We start from the raw sequence: 21,124 nt of genomic DNA, 5'->3' as shown, positions 1-21,124 counted from the left end.
TTCTATTGTTAGTCTATTTATATATTTAAAAAAAATAAAGGATATTGAATTTCGTCATATAATTTCTGGGCCTCTATTACAGATAGATAATAACCCTTGATTTTTCTCCTTTATTCAGTAAAAGTGGTAAATAATGGATTGATTTTGACTCTTAAATCATACTTATATTCCTAGAATAAACCAAAATTATTGTGATGTGTATCTCGTTTATAGATCTCCGGATTTGGTTTGCCAATATTATGTTTAGAATTTTTACAGGTTTATTATAATTTTCCGTTCTTATAAGTGTCTTTGTCAGGTTTAGTATCAAAATTATGCTAGTCCCATACGGCAATTTGGGAAGCTTTCCATTTTTCTGTACTTACTGAAGAAGTCTGTGGAAGATTGGTTTTATTTTCTCCTTAAATATTTTGTAGAATTACAAATAAAGCCAAATGGTCTTGGGGTTTACTTTGTAGAAACAATTTCAAGTACAGATTTATTTCCTTAGTATTTACGGTACTATTCAAATTTTCTGTTCTTTTATGGGTTTAATTTGTCATTCCTTTTTTCTAATTTCCTAGTATGATTTATTGATTTTCAGCCTAACTTTGTTGTTGTTGTTTTTTCTTTTTTTTTTTTTTTTTTTGCCTATTAACTGTATTTCTAACATTTTCATTAAAGGTTAAAAAAATTTTCCTCTAAAAATGCTTTATACAAGTTTTCATACATCCTGTTTTTCAAAGTATTTTCTGATTTATAGCATAATTTCTTACTTGATCCAATTTTTATTTAACTTCTAACTACAGGGACATTCTACTTTTTATGCTCTTTTATATTTTATTTTGGTTCTGATTCCCGCCTGGTAAGGGAACATACCCTATATGAAACTTTTTAAGACTTGATTATTTATTATGTTATTGAAATCTTCTATATCCCTGTTGAAAGTCTGTCTGCTTATTCTATCATTTTCTAGGAGAAGAGCAATACAGTTATCCACTATGATTATGAATTTGTGTATTTCTACTTGTGGTTCTGTTATGCAGAATGTAATGTTTACATTTTATGGTAATAATATAATTATACAAACTTTCTTTTGTTTAGGTGCTTTAACAAGATACCTTTTTATCAACCTTTCACTTGCAATCGGTCTGTACTTTTAGCTAGAAGTGCTATCTCTTATAAGCAACACTTAGTGAGTTGTATATTTTTATCCATTTTGATCATCCATCCTTTCAAATGGAATGTTTGTATTTAATGTAATTACCTTTGGGTTCAGACTATCATCTTAGTATTCGCATTCTATTTGTCCTACCTCGTCTATAGTTGTTTTTTCTACTTTGCTGCCTTTTTAAATTTTATTTTATTTTGCTCTTTTATTTCTGTAGTTAGGTTGGCTTTTATGTTCTTTTACTGTTTTGTTTTTTGTTTTTTTTTTTTTGGTGGTCACCTGGGATTACAACATTAATCACTGACTTATTAAAATCCAAAATAATTTTTACTATTTTCTGGACAACACAAGGTTATCAAAACACAATTAACACCATTTACCTCCCTCCCAATTTATAAACTGTATTTGTTGTTCATTTTAATTCTGCTTACATTCAAAACCACACAGACATTATTACTTTATGCAACTGATATTCATTTAGCTATTATAAGTACTCATTTCCATTGTTTTAATTCCTTCCTTAATCTCCAACCCTTCTCTCTACGGAGACTCTTCCCCTTCTGTCTGAATTTTTTTTTTCTTCTGCCTGAAATTTTTTATCATTCAATTTAGTATGATGATTTTTAATTGTCTGAAAATGTTTTCATTCTCCTTTTTGTGAAGAATATTTTAGCAGGATATGGAACTCTATAGATTATCAGTTGCTTGCTTTCAGAATTTTGTTGAAAAATCAGTTGTCAGCATTTCTTTTTTACTTGAAGAAAACAGGTCTCTTTTTCCCACTGATCATATTTAAAATTCTCTCTGTGTCTTTGACTTTTAGCAGTTTTTTTAGCATGCACCTGCATTTGGTATTTTTCTTATCTAATCTGCTTGGGGTTTGTCTTTGATCTGTCTGGGAAATGCTCAGTAATTAACTGTTAAAATACTATTCCTACTAATTTCTCTCTCATTTTCTCCTGGAACTTTCACATAATCCCATATATTTCTTACTTTATTTTCAACATTTTCCATGCTCCCCTCCCACCCCCACCCCACCGCACCAGCTCTCTGCTTCATTCCGGTTATTCCTTCTGTCTTACCTTACAATCAGTCGATTCTCTCGATAGCTGTATCTAATCTGCCTTTACACTATCAAATGAGATCCTAAATTTAGTTATTTTAGCTTTAGCTCAAATATGCCACTTAGATCTTTTCTATTTATATCATCCCCGACAACAATGTCAAAAGCATCAATGCCATTTTCTTTCCTTACACATACTATTATTTTTATTTTAAAGTCCCTGCCTGATAACTTAATTATGTGAATCCCCTTTATGTCTGTTACTACTCCCTGTTTTTGTTGTATCTTTTTCTCAGTGTTTTCAGTAACACTTCCTTGTCTACTCTTATGCTTTGGATTGGTTGATAGACACGATATAGGAAAAATCATGGAAGTAGTTTAAGACTCTTTATAATCTTATTTTCCTCTGGAGAAGATTTAAGTTTACTTCTCTCAAGCAGCTGGGATAGGAGTAATTACCAATTTCAAATGATTTAAACAATCATGGATTGAGAGAATTCTAGGCTAGACTTCTTTCCCTTGAGGGTTAAAGGGTAGAATTTGGAAGTAATAGCCTATAAGCTGGGTACAAGAACCCCTCCTTCTTAGTAGGTACTGAATTCCAATTGTATTCTGTTTTAGCCTTTTAGACTCTCAGATAACTTCTCTGTGATCCAGGGGAAAAAATGGCACCAAATGCCCGTTCCATCTTCTTGGACTTCCCTTTTCTGTTGACTCTTGGCCAAGAAATTCTTTGCACTGGTGCTTTCCAGCTTTTCAGCAGGTTTTAAAAATACATTTTGTGCTTTTTTTTTTCTAGTTGTTTGCATAGGATGGTTTGGACTACAACACTGAGTCCATTACTGTCAGAAATACAGTTCCTTATTACCTCCCTTTCTGCTTTTCATTTTCTCTAAAGAAAATGTTTCAGGAGCTGTGGAATGGTCAATATGCTACTCATTTACACAGCCATGCAGCTGACCATTAATTCTGTTACCTACTTCCATAACCTTAAGCCTTTGCCTTTCTTCTGCTTACTACCAGCTTCCAAATGAACTATACACAGAGAGGAAAACTAAGATTTCTTAGTGATGGCAAAGATAATGGCTCTCCTTTGTGAAGCTGAATAATTGAATTATCCTTTGCCACAACTGTGAAAGGAATGGTGAGTAAGAAAGATCATTAATTTGTAAAGCTAGAGGGAAACAAAGATCAAGTGCAGCCCCATTTTCTACTTGAAGAAACTCAATCTCAAGGAAATAGATGGACCAGCTTAAGGTCACATAGTGAATTACTGCAGCGGAGGACTATAAATCAGTCACTGCGCTCAGTCAACTACTGTTCCTAGTGCAATATAATGCCTTTACCTCCAAGCCATTCTTGATCACTATTTCTTTTTATTTTGGATTGGGTAAACTCACATAATTTTAATACGGGATGTACAGTCTTAGTAAAAACCCTAGTTAATATGGTTGGGTGTAATTTGGAGTTTCCTTGTCTTATTTCAACTCTCCCATTGATAGCATTCTAATTACGTGACATGTTCTTTAAATGCACTTCAAGCTCATCGGTGAAAGAAGAAATCAGCAGAACCTGTAATTTCTGTTATTTTTGTGGCAGGGAAGGACTGATGTTTACACGATAAAATGACCTCATTTGTTAACTGAGCAGTAATTTACTGCTCTGCTATGGACTTGCTATAAAATTTTGGGTAAGTCACTTTACCATTCTGAGTCTTCATTTCCTCATTTTTAAAATTAGGGAGATAGACTAGGTCAGTGGCTCTCAATTCTGGCTGCATATTGGAAATATCCGAAGAACTTATAAATATACCTATACCTGGGCCTTAACACCACAGATCCTGGTTTTATTGGTGTGGGTGAGGCCCAGACATTTGTATCATTTAAATGCTCCTAAGATATTTTTAATACGCAGCCTAGGTTGAGAACCGTCATACCGTATGATCACTAATGTTCCTTGCAAGCCTTAAACTACGATGCATGAATAATCTATGAGGAAATAGCTATATCCACATGCGTATTTATAATAGCGCACCTTAAGATATTCCATTTCAAAATGCTCGCTAAGGAGGCACCTTTAAAAAGCACTGAATTACATTAAGAAGATAGAATAAAGGCATACCCATCCTAAACATGACAAAGTATTTGCTGAGCAGTCAATTCTAAAATAACCTGACATGATGTGACACAAGGCACACATTTCTAGGCTGCACATTTTAACCAGGATCTCACTCTTCTGTGAGGTGTCCAGGAAGAGGTCAAATTTGTTATTATTACCGGTTTCCAAAAACTATAAAGACATACACAGGAATACTAACTTTTATTTGCAAAACAGTACTTACTTCAGAGATGCAAAAGAAGGAACAGTACTTATCATCCCCGTCTCTGCCATCTCAATGGCATGTTTTATTTCAAGCTTTTTATATAAAGACACAATGCTTGACTTGGGTTGGTTTTCCCGAATCAAAAGCTTCCGCAGGTATTTGTCATCGAACTTCTTAAACCTGGAAACAAAGGAAATCAGAGCTTCAAGTAATTAATACTAAACTGACATAAAAACCAAACAAACAAACAAAAAAACCCAACAAGCCTGCTTTTACCAATAAAATCATTTCTACTATACTTGGGGAAAAACTCAGTAGCAATGTTTAGCTCATCTGATTATTATATGTGTGTGTGTGTGTGTGTGTGTGTGTATTTTATGTGTAGACCTCAATGTATGTGCATATATAATATATGTATACATAAATGACACTGTTGTATCCAGCCATGATATACATGTATCTAATATTTACTAATAACAGAGTAAACTACATATTTTTTTTTAACAATTGCTATTTCACTGCTTCTGCTTTCAATAATATTACTCAAAAGTGTTTTTAATGCTTTCTATCTCCAATTCCTCTCCACGGATTTTCTCTTGCACATTCACAAATTACGCTTTTGTCCCCAGCACTCCATTGAAGCTACTTGTACTGAGGTCATCGGTGACCCTACAATATAAATCCAATGGCCAGTTATTAGCACTCACCTTTCCCGACCTGTCCTGCTTAATAGGTCATTTTCCGGGACGTCACATTCCCCTGGGCTCCCTCCTACCTCTTTCCCAGTCTCTTTTGTTGGGTATTTTTCTCCTTTCTGGCCTCTTGATGTAGGAGTGCTCAGGGTTCCATCTTGGTCCTCTCTACCTCCACTTGCTCTCTAGCCATCTTGCCCAGTCTCGTGATTTTAATAGCATCTCTGTGCCAGCGACTCCCATATTTGTATCATGCTGTAGCCTCATCCCCAAATCCCAGAAATGAATATTCAGCTGCCTATTCAACATCTGCACTTGGATATCTAGTTCTCCAACTTGACTTTCCCAGACCGAATGCATCTTCTCCTATAGTTCTCGCCATTTCAGTTAATGACCACTCTACCCAGTCAATTCTGATTCTTCTCCTTCTCTGACATTCCACGTTATGGACTGAATTGTGGGCCCCTGAAAGTTCACAGGTGGAAGTCCTCACCCCCAGGACCTCAGAATGTGACTGTCTTTGGAGATAGGGTCTTTACAGTAGTGATTAAGTTAAAATGAGGTCATTGGGTCAGGTCTCAATCCAATATGACTGGTGTCTCTATAGTAAGAGGAAATTTGGACACAGACACACACACAAAGGGGAGACCATGTAGAGAGGCAGAAGGCGGCCATCTACAAGCCAAAGAGAGGGGCTTGTAACAGATGCTTTACTTATAGCCTTCAGAAAGAACCAAATCTACTGATAACTTTGATCTTGGACTTCTAGCCCCCAGAACTGTGAGAAATTAAATTTCTACTGTTTAAACCACCCAATGTGTGGTACTCTAACAACTCTAGCAAACTAATACTCCATGTCCACTCTACCAGAAATTTCTGTTAGTGCCGCCATCAGAACACATACACAATCCCACCATGCCTCGGCACTTCTATCCTCCTATCTCTTGGATCCACCCTGATGCAAGACATCATCACCTCTCGGTGGATTCTTGAAACAGGCATCCAGTTGGTCTCTCTGCTTCCACCACCTCATTCCTCCAGACTACCCTCAACACAGAAGCCAGAGCAAACCTGGTAAAATGTTAAGTCAAACCATACAACAACGCCGCATCTCTCTTGAGTAAATGTACAGCGACCTGGGGGCCCTACACAGTTTGGAGCTATACCTCTTAGCACTGTGCTTCTCACATCCAGCCTCACTGGTGTCCTTCCTGCCCTGGAAACTGGCAGTTCTGCTCCCACCTATGGGGCTTGGTAGCCACTATTCCTTCCACCAGGAGCACCCCTGCCCCACAGTTGCAGACCCCCCTTTATGTCTTCCCTTAAGAGCCATTTTTCCAAAAGGCTTTCCCAGCCATCCCATTAGAAATGCATGCTGTCTCCCTCCCACCCTCCTAACTTCCCATTCTACCTCCCAGATAGATTTCTGTCCATACCATTTATCATTTTCTAACATGCTATATAATTTATTTATCTTGCTTTCTGTCCCCTAGCACTAGAATGGTATATATGGGCAGAGACTTTTTCTTTTTGTTTTTGTTTTTTTTCCACTTTTTCCTGTATCACCAGTGCCTAGGACAGTGCCTGGTACACTATAAGCATGGATGGTAGAAGAGATCTTTTGCCTCGATTCCTCCCTGTATCTACACCCTCTGCCATATTACTTGGCAATATCCTTCCACCACGGCCTAGGTGACCTGTGCCATCCTGTTTCCTGCCACTGGCCCCAATAACGTTACTTGCTCTGGTCAGTGGGCTACAGCAGACATGATGAGTGGGGCAGAGGCTTAAAACAGACTTGTTGGCTTGCACTTGCGTATTGAAGCTTATCTCTTTCGTTTTCACAATTACCATGAGAAGGACATGCATGGAGTGACTCATGAGTCCCAGGACAAAGGTGAATGCCACATGAAGCAGAGCTCTGTTACTCCAGTCACATACAAGAAGGCCAGCCAGGATGAGCTGACAACTAGCCAACCCCCTGAAGCATTAGCAAGACCTGTCCGCATCAGCCCAGCGCAGCCCAGATCCTGGACTCTCAGACTCATGACTCATATGCTTTCATAATGTGACTGTTGTTTGGACAGCTGTATATCAGGGCAGTTTATTATGTAACATTATTATGCCAACAGGTAAGCAAAACAGCATGCAGTAAATATTTGTTGAGAAAGAAAGAAATGCATTACAGTGATCACCGTAAGCCCAGAGAGGTTTATAGGTACACCTGTGCTATGAAAGGAAACAATGTGAACCCACATTCTTGGTACTAGTCCTTTGTTCTATACTGGAGGGCTATGAATAATTAAAGAGAGCCATCCTTTCCACTGGGGCCACAACACTAAACACACAGCTAACTTTTTTCTCCGTTTATTCTCAACTTCATGTTAGGCCCATTAGGCCAGGACTCCTGGCATCAGCAACACATCTTTTCACTGTATTTTTTTTTTTAAGGTTTATTTACTTATTTTGAGAGAGAGAGAGAGAGAGCAAGTAGGGGAAGAGAGAGAGAGAGAGACAGAGACAGAGAAATCCCAAACAGGCTCTGTGTTGTTAGCGCAGAGCCCAGTGCAGGGCTCGATCTCACAAACTGTGAGACGAGGACCAAAGCCAAAATCAAGAGTCCGACTCTTAACCAACTGAGCCACCCAGGTGCCCCACAGCAACACCTCTTTTTAAACTTCTGTTATTTTTATTATTGCTTTAGCTTTTCAGTAGAGATCAACAGAAGAATTAACATCAAGGGCAATGACATCTGATCTATTTAGCATAGGAAATATGCACTTTCTTTTCTTTATTTCCACACCTTTCATTTCTCTGCCAAGCCACGCCTAGGTGCTTTCTTCCTTTCGCCATCATTAGGCAACTTTTACCAAGTCTGAGAAACTTCCCTACTCAAAGGATTGCGCTTTACCCTTCCTCAGAGCATCAAATGCCTCAAGAATTCTCTGGCAAGACCACTAGAAATTTACAGCATAAGGATTCCAGACGAAATGGAAAGATACCCAACATACCTGAAACAATCCACTTCTTTATATGTGATCTTTAACATCAACAATCATGTACATACCAGAGATAGGATCTGCGGAGAGCTAATTTTAAAAATGGCCTGCGTCAGCACCAAATTCCTCCACACCCACACCCACTTCCCTGCTCTACCTGCGACATACAATGTACTTGACAGTCCAGAGAAGTATTTGAAATCTACCTGGAGAATATGAGGCATGGAAATATACAGGACTGAAATGAAGTATGCACACTGCAGAGAAAAACGTGAGACACAACGCAATACCACCTTTCGGACAGGAAATCAGAGTTGGCTCTGCCCTCTTTAGTATTTATGGTCCAATTACCCTGGCAGCATGTAGAAATCAGTCTGGAGCAGACTCCCGTACCCCAGAGACAGAGCATCTCTGCCTGCAAGACAGGATGTAGCCAGACTTTTCTCTGCTGTTCCAGATCAAACCCACAGAATCACAGGGTCCACCAATCACTCCTACCACTGTCCCAGGGGCTGCGGACCTGATGCCTACATCTATCTACTCATGTCTACTTCCCCCTGTTTGGGAGGCAGAGGAGTGGTATAAATCTTTAATTGCATCGTCCCTTTGGAAAGGAACCAACTGTTGTGGGCTACTACACTCTCCTGTCCCTCCAGGGAAGGAAGGGGTGCCTAGAGAAGGGAGAAAAGTGGTCGGGTGGAAAGGGAGGATACAGGTGGAAAACAGACCAGGCTGAGAAAACAAGAGAGAGAGAAAGGCAGAAAAGTCTGTACTGCTGGCTCGGCAAAGACAAGGATCCATCTTTGTTAGGAAGGTCCCAGGGATGTAAAGCAGGGTAGCGTAGAAAGTCACAACAGAGATAGGTAGGTTCTCTCATCTACCTCCCGCCTGCAAAAAATGTAAAATCCTGCCCAAGATAAATGGCCATTTTTCTCCATATTTTTACGATGGAGATTTCAGTTTGCTTTATTACTTTGTGCTCCCATGTGGCTAACTGGGCACTCTCTCCAGACAAATAAAATATTTTTTCTTTACTTAATAAAGTAACACTAAAGGTTACTGAAAGGTCCACCAAGGTCCACTAAAAGGTCCAAGGAACTTTTCTACATTAATAGAAAAGTGTAGCCAGGTTTGTAAAGGTTGTTCTTGTACTTAGAGTCTCTGTAACTCATTTGATCACCTAATGATATCACACACACACACACATACGTACACACACACCGGTTTGCTGTGTGTCTGTGTTGTTACCTTTATTTTATTGCAAAATTTTAAAGTCCTGAGTTCATGGTTTATATTTCTCGTGTAATCCAATACCATGTTGGAACATGTAAACAAACAGTAAGCATGCAAAAACTCCCTTATGTGAAACTGCATAAATTGGTACGTTGGTCAACTTCACGTAAGTTAGCAGGGAGAGGGAGGGGATCTAGCAAGTCAGGAAAGCAAAGGCAAGCAGAAGAGGAATCTACCAAAATATAGTTTAAATCTGTCTGTCTGTCTGTCTCTTTCAAAAGGCTTTCTTCAACAGTGATGGGCTGATAAGTGTTAACAAATTGTTTTATGACAAACCAGAAAAAGGCTCTGGTTCAGAGCATTTGTTAGTTCCATGGCAAACTCCTGCCATGGCTGACTCAACCTACCCATGTAGATGGCAGTGAAGGTGCACGATCAGCTCCTGGTGGTCGGGTGGGCTGGCTCCTCCACTCTGTGGTCCCCAGCCCTGCTGTCACACTAATCCTTACTGCCTGATCCCATAAGTCCGGTTTTCAGTTAATATGAAAGCATGTACCTAATTCTGTACCTAACTCTGCCTGGCTAGTGTACCTTGTCCATTTCAACTCTAAGATCCTTGAGGAGAAGCACTGAATCTTCTTTATCCACCGCAGAGACTTTAAAGGTTAAAACAAAACAAAACAAGGACAAAGAAACAAACAAAAACGGACAGAGACAGACACATTTATGTAAGCACACACAATATTTCATGTAAGTGTAGATTGAAAAGCCTTTGTTATTTGTATTTTAAATCTATTTGTAAAACGCGTGTTATTCTATTTATATCCTCAGGTGCTCTGAAGCTCTGCACTGGACAAAGCCCCTCAACAAGCGTGGGAGAACAGACAGTAACAGAACCCTCAGTTTTTAACCAAATGGACTACATTCCTCAGCCTCCTGTGCAGTGAGAACTGCCCACGTGATGGAGCCCTGGCCCTATAGGGCCAGGCCATGTGTGTTAACTGGAAGAATTCTGTGAAAGCTTCGGACAGCTCCATTTCAGAGGACTGGTACATATTCCTTGTCTCTTCGTTATCTTTCTTCCTACGTGCAGCCTGGAATGTGTGCATGATGACTAATGCTGCAGCAGCCACTCTGGTCTAAGAGGCAACCTTGGAAACGGAAGTTGTTGGTGGATTCACCTAGACAGAAGGGTCCCGAGAACCACAAGCGGTCCGTGGAGCGGAGCTCACCTATTAATGCCTACATGGTCTACAGAGCTCTGGCTTTTTACAGAAGAGAAAAGTAAGCTTCTATCTTGTTCTAGGTGTCTGTGGTTGTTGAACTTTATCTTAAAGGACAGAGGCTGGCACAGCGCAGGAAAGGTGTGCAACTCAGAAAAGTAACACAGCTCAGTAAGCCCTGCTTCCAGAGCGAGCCAGAGCCACTTCAGAATATAATGGCGCAAGACCTTCTTACTTGTCTCTCCAAAAGTTGTGACCCCAATGTCCACAAACATCTTCAATCCCAGTCTTCACATGATCAAAAAACTAAAACGGAAAAAGCAGGCTCTTGATTAATTGTTACCTGAAATCACTAATTTCCACTCTACTGCTATCACTTCTAAACTCTGAAGATGCGGATCATTTTTTGTTTTGTTTGCTGTTGTTGTTGTTGGGTTGTTTGCTCATTTTGTTTTGTTTTTACTGCAAGCCACAAAACAATAATTCAACTCCAAACAAATTGATGTGTATTATATCAATATTAGGCAATTCTCAGGTTAGCTTTCTCATCGTAACACTTTGCTCATAATTTTGGAAAATAATGACATACAGTGATAGTTTTCCAGCAGAAACATTTTCAGGTTGAATGAAGTAACAAGAGGGATTTCTTGGGCCCCTATTCCCAAGAGGTCTAACGGGTCAATTTGGAGAAGCCATTATGGGGTTGTGCTCGTTCTATTCCCCCTACTCATGCCTTCCTTGGCCCCCCTTCCCCTTTATCCTTTGCCATTTCCCTCTCCTTCAGGAAGTGAACACCTTAATATCAAGTGGTCGACCGAATCCAACAATTTTTTCTCTTATCATTTAAACCATTACATTAACACTTACCCGGCAATGGATTTCTTCACTGACCGCTTGCTGTTTCTTATTGGACTTCTTCACATCTAGAAATTCCACCAGCGGTCGGATAGTAATTCCCTACATAGGAAAAAAAAAAAAAGTGTATCTTCTTATAAAATTAAGTTAAAAATTCAAGAATAACTTTTATTCTTCTAAGCTTTGATAACTAACAAAAGATACCCTCCTCTACTAGAAACACAACAATGGACAAAGTACAAGAAGTTGCAAACAGACTCTAAGTAAGTTATTCTAAGAAACAGAGAAAGAAAGAAATTCTAAGAAATAGTAAAGTATTACCCAAGTCAGAGGAATCACCTACTTGCAGTACCCATAGAAAACTTTTCAGTAATTCTTATATTCATTACTTTATTAAAACCACTTTATTGAACTTCTGCACAAATGTTAGGGTCTTGGGCATTTGGGACAAAGTTAAGGCACTCAGCTCTAGGACTTTGTAATTTTACAGAGAGAAGGATACACCAAAAACAGTTATAAAGTAGGCAAAAGGAAGAATGAGAGGTACCGAGGAAGCCCATCCAGGAAGGCTTCCTGGAGAGGGAATACTGGATAACAGTCTTAAAAGACATCGGAAGCGTATTGTAGCAGGACCAAACACGAGCAAAGAATCAGCAGTGAGAAAGGGTACAGAGGGGTTTGGGCACGTTTGCGAACTTGAAAAATGGACAGAACCATAAGGTATTTAGTAATCTAAGAAAAGAAAAAAATATCCTTAATATAAAAAAAAAAAACATCTGCCAGAAATCTGTAGTGAACATCTGACTTAATCATTAAACATTAAAAGCCTTTCCATTAGAACTAGAAATAACACAAGGATACTCCTTATCTGCTATTTGACACAGTTCGACATGTCCCAGCCAATTTAATAAGAGACAAACAGGTAGAAGTAGAGATAATAAAAATGAAATAACAAGATTTTTGTTGCTCGTGAGCGATCTAGTTTTTGTCCTAAAATATCTAAGACGATCTTTTTTCATTAAGAAATACCAAGAAAGTTTAATAAAGTCACTAGACACAAAATCAACATACACAAATCTATCCCATATCCTAATTTCAAAAAAGAAACAGAACACTTACATGAAAGAACACATATATATAATACTAGTGTGTGCCAGTATATAATAACATATAAAATATACACTAGTATACTATATAGATACTAAATATATATTATATACTCCATATATGCATATTATGAAATATATGCTCCCATCTTGAAATGCACAAAACCTTTATAAAAATAACCATAAAAATTAATAAAGGATATTTAAAAGATTTGAGTTTTAAAAAGACACAGTTCCTAGATGGGATTACATTACAGTATGATCCTGACAATTTTATCTCAGTACATGCAATAAAATTCCGGTAACATACTCCAAAGTATTTTTACTAACAGAACTTAAGAGGCTGGCTCTAAATTAGTCTGGAAGAGTACAGGTAGCCAGGAAAACTTAGAAAAAGAAGAATGAGGAGGAAGTTACAGATATCAAAACAATCAGTTAATAGACTTAAAACTATGAGATACTAGCACTAAAACAGGCCAGGTAAGGGGTGGTGAAAATGTGGGGTCAATGAAGAGCCCCAAGTCTGCTGCATGGTAGGCAGATGGGTGGCCCTTCTTGGCATGGGGAACACATGAAGGGGGGGTGGTAACTGGGTTTTTTTTGGGGGGGGGGGTGGATACACATATTGAGATATGTTCCCTGCCATGTATTTGATTTTGTCTTGCCTTTCCACATGTCTTTGAGAATGTTTTTGATAATATAAACTGTGACACACACACACACACACACACACACACACACACACACACACTTTTTAAACTTTTTTTTAATGTTTATTTATTTTTGAGAGAGAGACACAGAGCATGAGCAGGGGAGGGTCAGAGAGAGAGGGAAACACAGAATCCGAAGCAGACTCCAGGCTCTAAGCTGTCAGCACAGAGCTTGACATGGGGCTTGAACCCATGAACCGTGAGATCATGACCTGAGCCAAAGTCAGCCCCTTAACCGACTGAGCCACCCAGGTGCTCCCCACCTTTTTTAAAAATTTTTTTAATGTTTATTTTTGCGAGAGAGAGAGATACACAGAGTGTGAGTGGGGGAGGGTCAGAGAGAGAGGGAGAAACACACACACTTTTTAAAGGAGGTTATTATCCACTGTGTTCTATCAATCCAGCTTCAGGTATTTTTAAGTTTAACTTTCTGGGGTGTGAACTGATTTTGACCAAATTTGGTATATAAGACACATTATGTTCTATTTGCATTTCAGTCTGTCTCTCTGAAATAATATAAGAGGTGATGCACAGTTTTCCAATCAACAAGTATTCTGTAATTTTTAACTTCTATAAATGAAAATAGGTGTAAACACGTGGCTACAGAGATGGGTGATTCCATTGAATTTGAGATTCCATGAAAACACTGATTTAATAATCACTCCAGGAAAAAAAAAATCAACAAAATCAGTGTCATGTAGAAACTATCTAATGTGTTCTAAGGACACTCGCGGTTGTTTTGCATGCTTTTTTTCTATCAGTATCCATTTAGTAAAAAAATAAACAAGGGCCCAGGCATTGTAATATAGGGGACATAAAAATAAAGACAGGACACGGGCCCCGATCCACATGTGGACTCCTTCCACCAGACATATAATCTAGAAGTTAATGTACTGCTACAAATAAAAGAAAACTGATCAACTACAGGAAGCAAGTGCGGTCTGGTGATTAGGGCAAATCCAGTTTCCAAAAACACCACCTATTTTATAGTTTATAATTAATAAAATCTATCGGTTATATGCAATGGATCACTGGTACAATATTTTGACAACCTGTTCTTAAACAGCTCCTTTAAGAGTCTCCTATTTGCTCTTTGAAGTATTTGCAGTTGTCATGTCATGTCAACAGGAATTATTTGATAGGTTCCTCTCCTTCCCTTCTTCCTTCCTTCCTCAGTCCATCTATTTTGGAGGCAGAGTATGTGGCATCTGCATATGTCATATTAAGTTCCCCAAGCTGGATGCTCTCTTCTAGGAGCCCTGGGTCTTGGGTTGGGAGAAACAAAGGGGGAAAACAACAACAACAACAACAACTAACCCTTGAGAAGTCACCTTATTTTACCACACTGGAAAATTTCTAATTTAGGTCACTTGGGAAGCAACCTGATCAGCTTGTTACCATCCGTGTGGGTTAAAAACAAAATAAAGAAACCCCTTGGTCCTCCATCAAACCACTGAAAAGCGCATCTACAAAGTACGAGTAAAATGTTCACCCATTCATTCGGCTTTGGCACAGCGAACATAACACCGCAGGGCCAGACCCCATGGAAGGGAATATTTAATAGCAGGTGCAAACAGAAGGACAGCGAGGTGAGCCTTGTTTTCTACCTGGTGCCACCCCTGTTTCCACCCACCTTGCCTGCTTCTGTTCCCAGTAACAAGTCACGAAAAAGAACTGCTGTCTGATTAAGTAATGAGCATTCTTTTGCTTTAAGCTTTTGGAAGAAAATGAGTTGGTTGGTTGGTTTTAATTAAATTTTACCAAAAGAAAATAATAATAAGGAGGTTGGTGGGGGGGGGGGGGAACTACCTTCTATTTCTTTGCTGATTTAGCAGACAATTTCCAGAACAACTTGAGGAAACTCTTATTAAAAAATGGCGCTATCATTGCTATGCGTAGCCCATATCCTATGTAAGGCCGTGCTCACATTACAAACTTGATCACAGAGACTGTAAACCCAGTTGCACACACAGTATTTATTTTTGAATGGGATAAGTGGGCAAGAACCATAAAAGTGTTCACACGGTGCTCACGCTCTTCACCCCCCAGTCTCCCGGCTTCTGTTTACATTTCTTTCTGAGCTTAACCACATTGCCCGGTATCTGGCCATCATCTGTCTGTCTCTTCCCCTAAACCAAGTCTTTCCCTTTACTGTGCCATCAATGTTTCTCTCTACTGTACCAGCATTCAGGCATGCTACTATAGCTTCTACTTTGAAAAACACAAACAAAAGCCCAAACAGTCCCTTCTAGCTACTGCCCCTTTCCTCTCCCAGATCTCAACAGACTTGCCTTATGTCTCCTGTCTTCGATCTCTCTTTATCCTTCTCCCTGGAATCCAATCGACTGGTGTTTCCTCACCATCGAACCCCAGCACTCTTGTGAAGATGTCCACTCATCACAGACTTGCTGCATCCAACAGTCCACTCTCTGCTCCCATCTCACCTGACCATGCACCCCCTTTATCACAGTTACCAGAACCCTCTCCTTCCTGAACACTTTCTTCACTTGACTTCTGGATGAGCCCCTCTTGATCTTTCCCCCACTTTACTATTCACCTTTTTCATTCTCCTAGGCTGGTTCCTAAACATTTTCTTGACTTCTCAATATGGATAGGCCTCCTCTTCTGTATTCCTCCTATGCTTGCTCCTGAATAGTTTCTTCCAGACTCATGCTTTAAAAACCATGTATATACCAGAGTCTCAAATTTCTATCTCCCAGTGAGGAGACAGCTTCTTTCATAAATTCTAGACCCATATATATAATTGCCTAGTCAATATTTCCATTTAGATGTCTAATAGGCAAATATTCATATCCAAAATGTACATGTCCAAAACTGAACATCTGGTTCCCCACCCTTCAAACCCAATACCCACCCCTGGTATTAATTTAAACATTGCCTTCTCTCACCTGGTTGCTCAGTCACAAACCCTTGGAACTATCTTTATGCTTTCTCCCACATCCTAAATTATTCACCTACTTTTTTTTTTCTTATCTTAAAAATTCCTGATCATCTTGTCATTTTGCTGTAGGACCAGAATGAATTTTTGTTAATTTCATTGCCCCCTCCCCACTCACTTAGTAATGATGTATGTTAATTAAATATGGAAGGTGTCACTGTTACACTACATACATATCTTAAATATGACCATTCATTTAACAAATCAAAGCACACTTGAAGGTCCTCGCAATATCTATAAAATAGTTGGCATCATTGGCCCAGTTTGAGAGGCTAAGTCAGCAGAGATACTTGTTGTTGAAAAAGGCCAGCCCACCTCGGGTCCTGAGTGTCCCACCCATTCTTGCAGGGGGTACCAATAATGCGGGGCCTCAACCACTGTTACCCAGGCCATTTTTCAGGGTTGCATTTGCAACAAGCAACATTGAGGGATGAGGTAATATCCCCCTCAAGACAAAGAGAGATAGAGTCTCACGCTCAGTGCCTGTGTCCCGTCTCCTGCCACGCACCACACGTGCAGACCTCCATTCTGAGTCCTCTGTGGGGAAACCCCGGGGGATGGAACACTGACACAAACCAACACGAAGCTCCAGCTACTCCTTTGGCCATGTGTGAGAAAGCCCCTCGTCTCTGAGTCACGAGTCAGAATCTTCTCTGACTTCTCTGATTCATGGAATCGTCTGCAAGTGTCCATGGAAATTTGACAAGCAGGTTAAACTTGTTAACTTGCAAACAGGGTAAAATCTCAGATGCTTTACAGTTCTGAACAACGACTTACAACAACACTTATCTGCAGTGGAGACTGAAAGAGACTGGCCAGGACAGCCTGGACTCTACCTCATCCCCAATCTTGAATATAATTTTAAAACAGGAGAGACAGCTTATATTTTATGTATCATTACCTATCTTATCTAAAAGAAAATGAATTCACATGCTCAAGGGATCAGATTGTTTACTCATTCAATATTCCACAAGCAAGACTGTACTCTGGTAACATGTTAATGTGTTTCATAAAGAGGCAACTTTCTCTAATTATCACCATGACTCAAGGAACGCTAAAATTCTCATTATAAATCTTGGTGTCACACAATAAACCATGTCACGTGGAATTCTATTTTAGAATATAGTGCTGATAACTCAACAGTATTAGAACGGAGGCGCTCATCATATAAGAAATAGTGAAATAAGGGGGGAAGGCATTTTGAAGTTTCATGATAGATCCATCAACATAAAAGTTGTCATTTGAGAAAGAATGCATAGCCCTTAATCAGAAGGCACAATTTTATGCATATATTATAATTATTTCTGGTATGTTTATAATCCACTTAAGTATTTTCTTCCAGGCTTCTTTCCCCGAGTCCCTTAATTATGGATGTATTCTGGAAAAAATATCCTCTCTTAAGGAAGTGTGTGTGCCATTTGTGTGTGTGTGCATGTGTGTGTTCATAACCCAGAGGCTCTTAAGAACTAGATTCAGGGGAGCCTAGGTGGCTCAGTCGGTTAAGCATCCAACTTTGGCTCAGGTCATGATCTCATGGTTTGTGGGTTCAAGCCCCGCATCTGGCTCTATGCTGACAGCTCAGAGCCTAGAGCCTGGAGCCTGCTTTGGTTTCTGTGTCTGCCTCTCTCTCTCTGCCCTCCCACTCTGTCAGAAATGAATAAACATTAAAAAAAATTAAAAAATAAAAATAAAAAGAGCCAGATACATTAGTCTCCAATCTGTCCACACAAAAGGCTGGGCAAACAACAGTGACAGGAAGATTATGGGAAGTATGGAACTATAGAAATTCCTTTCCTTCAGGGGCACCAGAGAGAGCTTTGCCAGGTTATCCTTAAGCTGAATCAGAGGAGAAGACTATCCATGGTGTATGCTTACAGACTCCCAAATGTTGACCCCCAAATATCTCCATCACTGAAGGGTTAATTTGATATACCTACTATACCAAATATAGCAAATACATCTAAACTATTCTGTTTGTGGCCGGTGTTTTTTCATTTGTCGCATCAAAAACTCTGTTAATCGCAGTTAAGTCTGGATATACATGCTGTTCATTCAAACTGGGTGTGTAGGCTTTAAATATGGGTATGTCAAGTTCACCTGTATCTTTTGGTTGATTTACAGTTCCAAAAAGCCAAGATACTATAAGCATAATAATGGCACTCTATATTAATCACCTATATACACACATTCATTGAATAACTGTACACTTTTCTGTAATACTTTCCTTTTCCCTATGTTATGTTTGTTCTGATTGTAGAAATGCAATCTTGCCTGTTGACTCTAATAACTAAAACATTTGAGGTTGGATGTTGTATGTCCTCTCCTGAATTACATCTTCCTATTTAGTCATTTTTTTTAATGTTTATTCATTTTAGAGAGAGAGTAGTGTGAGCAGGAGAGGGGCAGAGAGAGTGAGCAAGGCAGAGGATCTAAGGCGGGCATTGCGCTGACAGCAGCCAGCCTGATGGGGGCTCCCACTCTCAAACTGTGAGATCATGACCTGAGCTGAAGTTGGACACTCAACCGACTGAGCCACCTTAGTCAGGCGCCCCTTAGTCCTTTTCATTATATTTTACAAAAGCATGTGCCCCTGATGTCGGGGGAGGGGGCTGGTTCTGCACTATAGGTATTTGAGAAGCACTTGTGTAGGTAATTAATAGCAGCTGATACATTCATCTCCAAATGACCTAGTTCCTAGTTACCCCAGGCTGACTTGGTTCTATTTTTGTATTTGACACCTTAAGTTCTGAGGGCACGGAGGAGTCCAGAGCACTGACTAAGCCTTGGCAGGCCTCGCTAGGAGTGCTAAGGACAGGGCAGCTGGCCTAGGAGAGGCAGTAGTTCACTCACTCTCGCCTGACTTTTCCCCTCGAGCCGGATGCCCCAGGATGGATGCTCCTGAGAGATTAAAATGCTCAAGGCAAAATGCATTCAATGCACAATTTTGCCTCAGGTAACCTGTGGGGGTAGCAAATTGGATGACTTTTTACAAGAATCCTGTAAACACCACAGTAAAGAGATAAAGACAAGGTCAGTTTGCTTCTCCTGTACACCCCCAGGTGACTCACTGAGTGTAAGAAGGGGACTCAAGCCAACATGGGATATTTGAACCACAACTAATATGTGTGACTATAACCGGCACTGTTATGAATCATAATCTGATAGGTAATGTCTTCTCTGAGTGAAGTCAATGGAGTTCAGTCATTCTGAGCTCGTCTGTGGGGTCAGAGTCCTAGGCTTAACCTCAGCTTCTGTCATTCGCCTATGTGTGTCCTTGAGTCAGTCTCCTTTCTCTCTTTCAGCCCCATGGGGCTTGTGCTCAAAGGTTTGTTGTGCAGATGAGATAATACATAGAGGAAAGTCCTTGTCTGAGTACCTGGCACAGGATCACTGATGGGTACCAGCAGTCTGAAGGTGCTGAGGACAAAGACAGTAACAAAAAATGGCTACTTCTTGACTTAGGAAAGGGTCGCCCAAGGCATTCTTCTCCAGGATTCCTCAGACAGGACAACCCACTGTCCCCAGCACTGGGAGGTATGAACGGATGAAGGATGAACTGCTTTTTGGGGAACTGATCAGCGGGAGGAAAAGGAGCACAATGAGTCACAATACTGAATGCTTATTATGTACTTTATTGAGAGTCAAGACCAAATTGGTCTCTGCACCACCTTTTACTATGCGTGTAAATTTAGGAAAGCGACTTAAGCATAGGCTTAGTGTCTCGGTTTCCCCCTCTGTAATATGGGGTGGGTAACAGTGAGTCCTAGAGTTTTGTGCCATAGAATTGTTATGAGGATCGAATGAGATACTATAAGAAGAGCTTAGACCTGAGTGAGGCAGCTAGGAAGCATTCTGTGATGAACTGTTGAACAAAGTTGTTTTTTTTTTAAAAGTACCTCCTGGGTTTCCCCCTTTGTCATTATCACTTGGTCTCAGTGTCCTTGGCTACCTCCTTCTTCTCCCCAGTGTCTTAGAGGTGGGCTGCCCCAGAGACCAGTTGCTGGTCCCGTGTATTGGCTTCCTTGATATATGTTCACTCCCTTGGCAACAGGTCCGGTTTCACGGCTTCCAACACCAGCTCTCTGCAGATGACCAAGCTATCTCCTGAACCCTAGGCTTAGGACCCTGCCTGCTCATCCCTCTGCTTGTAGGTTTACGCAGCACCCCTAACCCGGCGTTGCATGTAATCAAGTCCAATCCCTTCCACCCACACCCTTCCCTCCTCACGTAAGAGCAAGTCGCTCCTCCTAGCTGCTCAGACCCAAAGACCTTGCATCCTCTGTGTTCATCCCCCATCCCTCACCATGTTCATCCCCCATCCCTCCAGCCACACTGGCCAGGAACACATTGCCTGCAGACCTACGGTCCTACCTGCCCAGAATGTTCTTCAGCTCAGCTAATTCCTTCACCCCCTACCAGCCTTTGATCCAGTGTCACTTGATCCAGTGTCGCCTTCCATGACGACTCTATTTAGAACTGCAACTCCCCTGGGGCGTCTGGGTGGCTCAGTAGGTGAAGCCTCCAATTCTTGATCTTGGTTCAGGTCACGAGCTCATGGTTTTGTGAATTTGATCCTACATCGGGCTCTGTGCTGACAGTGTGGACCTTGCCTGGGATTCTCTCTTACCTCTTTCTCTGACCCTGCCACACTTGCGCACACGCTCTCTCTCTTTCAAAATAAACATTAAAAATAATTTTAAAAAGAGCCGCAACCCCCTGTCATTTACCACTCCACCCTCGCCTGAGCCCTTACTTCTCCTTATATAGCACCTTTTACCTTCTTACATCCTCTATAATTTACTCACTCACCA

The 21,124-nt window shown here is 40.3% G+C and overlaps 1 protein-coding gene across 1 annotated transcript in view; it reads right to left on the bottom strand.

The window, feature by feature from the left end:
- Nucleotides 1–21,124, bottom strand: part of SLC9A2 (solute carrier family 9 member A2) — a 100,827-nt gene that overhangs the window by 10,084 nt on the left and 69,619 nt on the right. The window contains exons 6-8 of the mRNA XM_060609748.3: nucleotides 11,551–11,640; nucleotides 10,919–10,989; nucleotides 4,555–4,716 (exon numbers count right to left, since the gene is read on the bottom strand). Coding sequence (XP_060465731.3) covers nucleotides 4,555–4,716; nucleotides 10,919–10,989; nucleotides 11,551–11,640 — 323 coding nt within the window. The remainder of the gene's footprint in view (nucleotides 1–4,554; nucleotides 4,717–10,918; nucleotides 10,990–11,550; nucleotides 11,641–21,124) is intronic.

The sequence above is a fragment of the Panthera onca genome, chromosome A3 (genome assembly GCF_046562875.1).
Source record: "Panthera onca isolate mPanOnc1 chromosome A3, mPanOnc1 haplotype 2, whole genome shotgun sequence".
In the NCBI taxonomy this organism is placed as follows: domain Eukaryota; kingdom Metazoa; phylum Chordata; class Mammalia; order Carnivora; family Felidae; genus Panthera; species Panthera onca.
The sequence above is the reverse complement of the archived record's forward strand: the minus strand, read 5'-3'. Positions and strand labels throughout refer to the sequence as shown.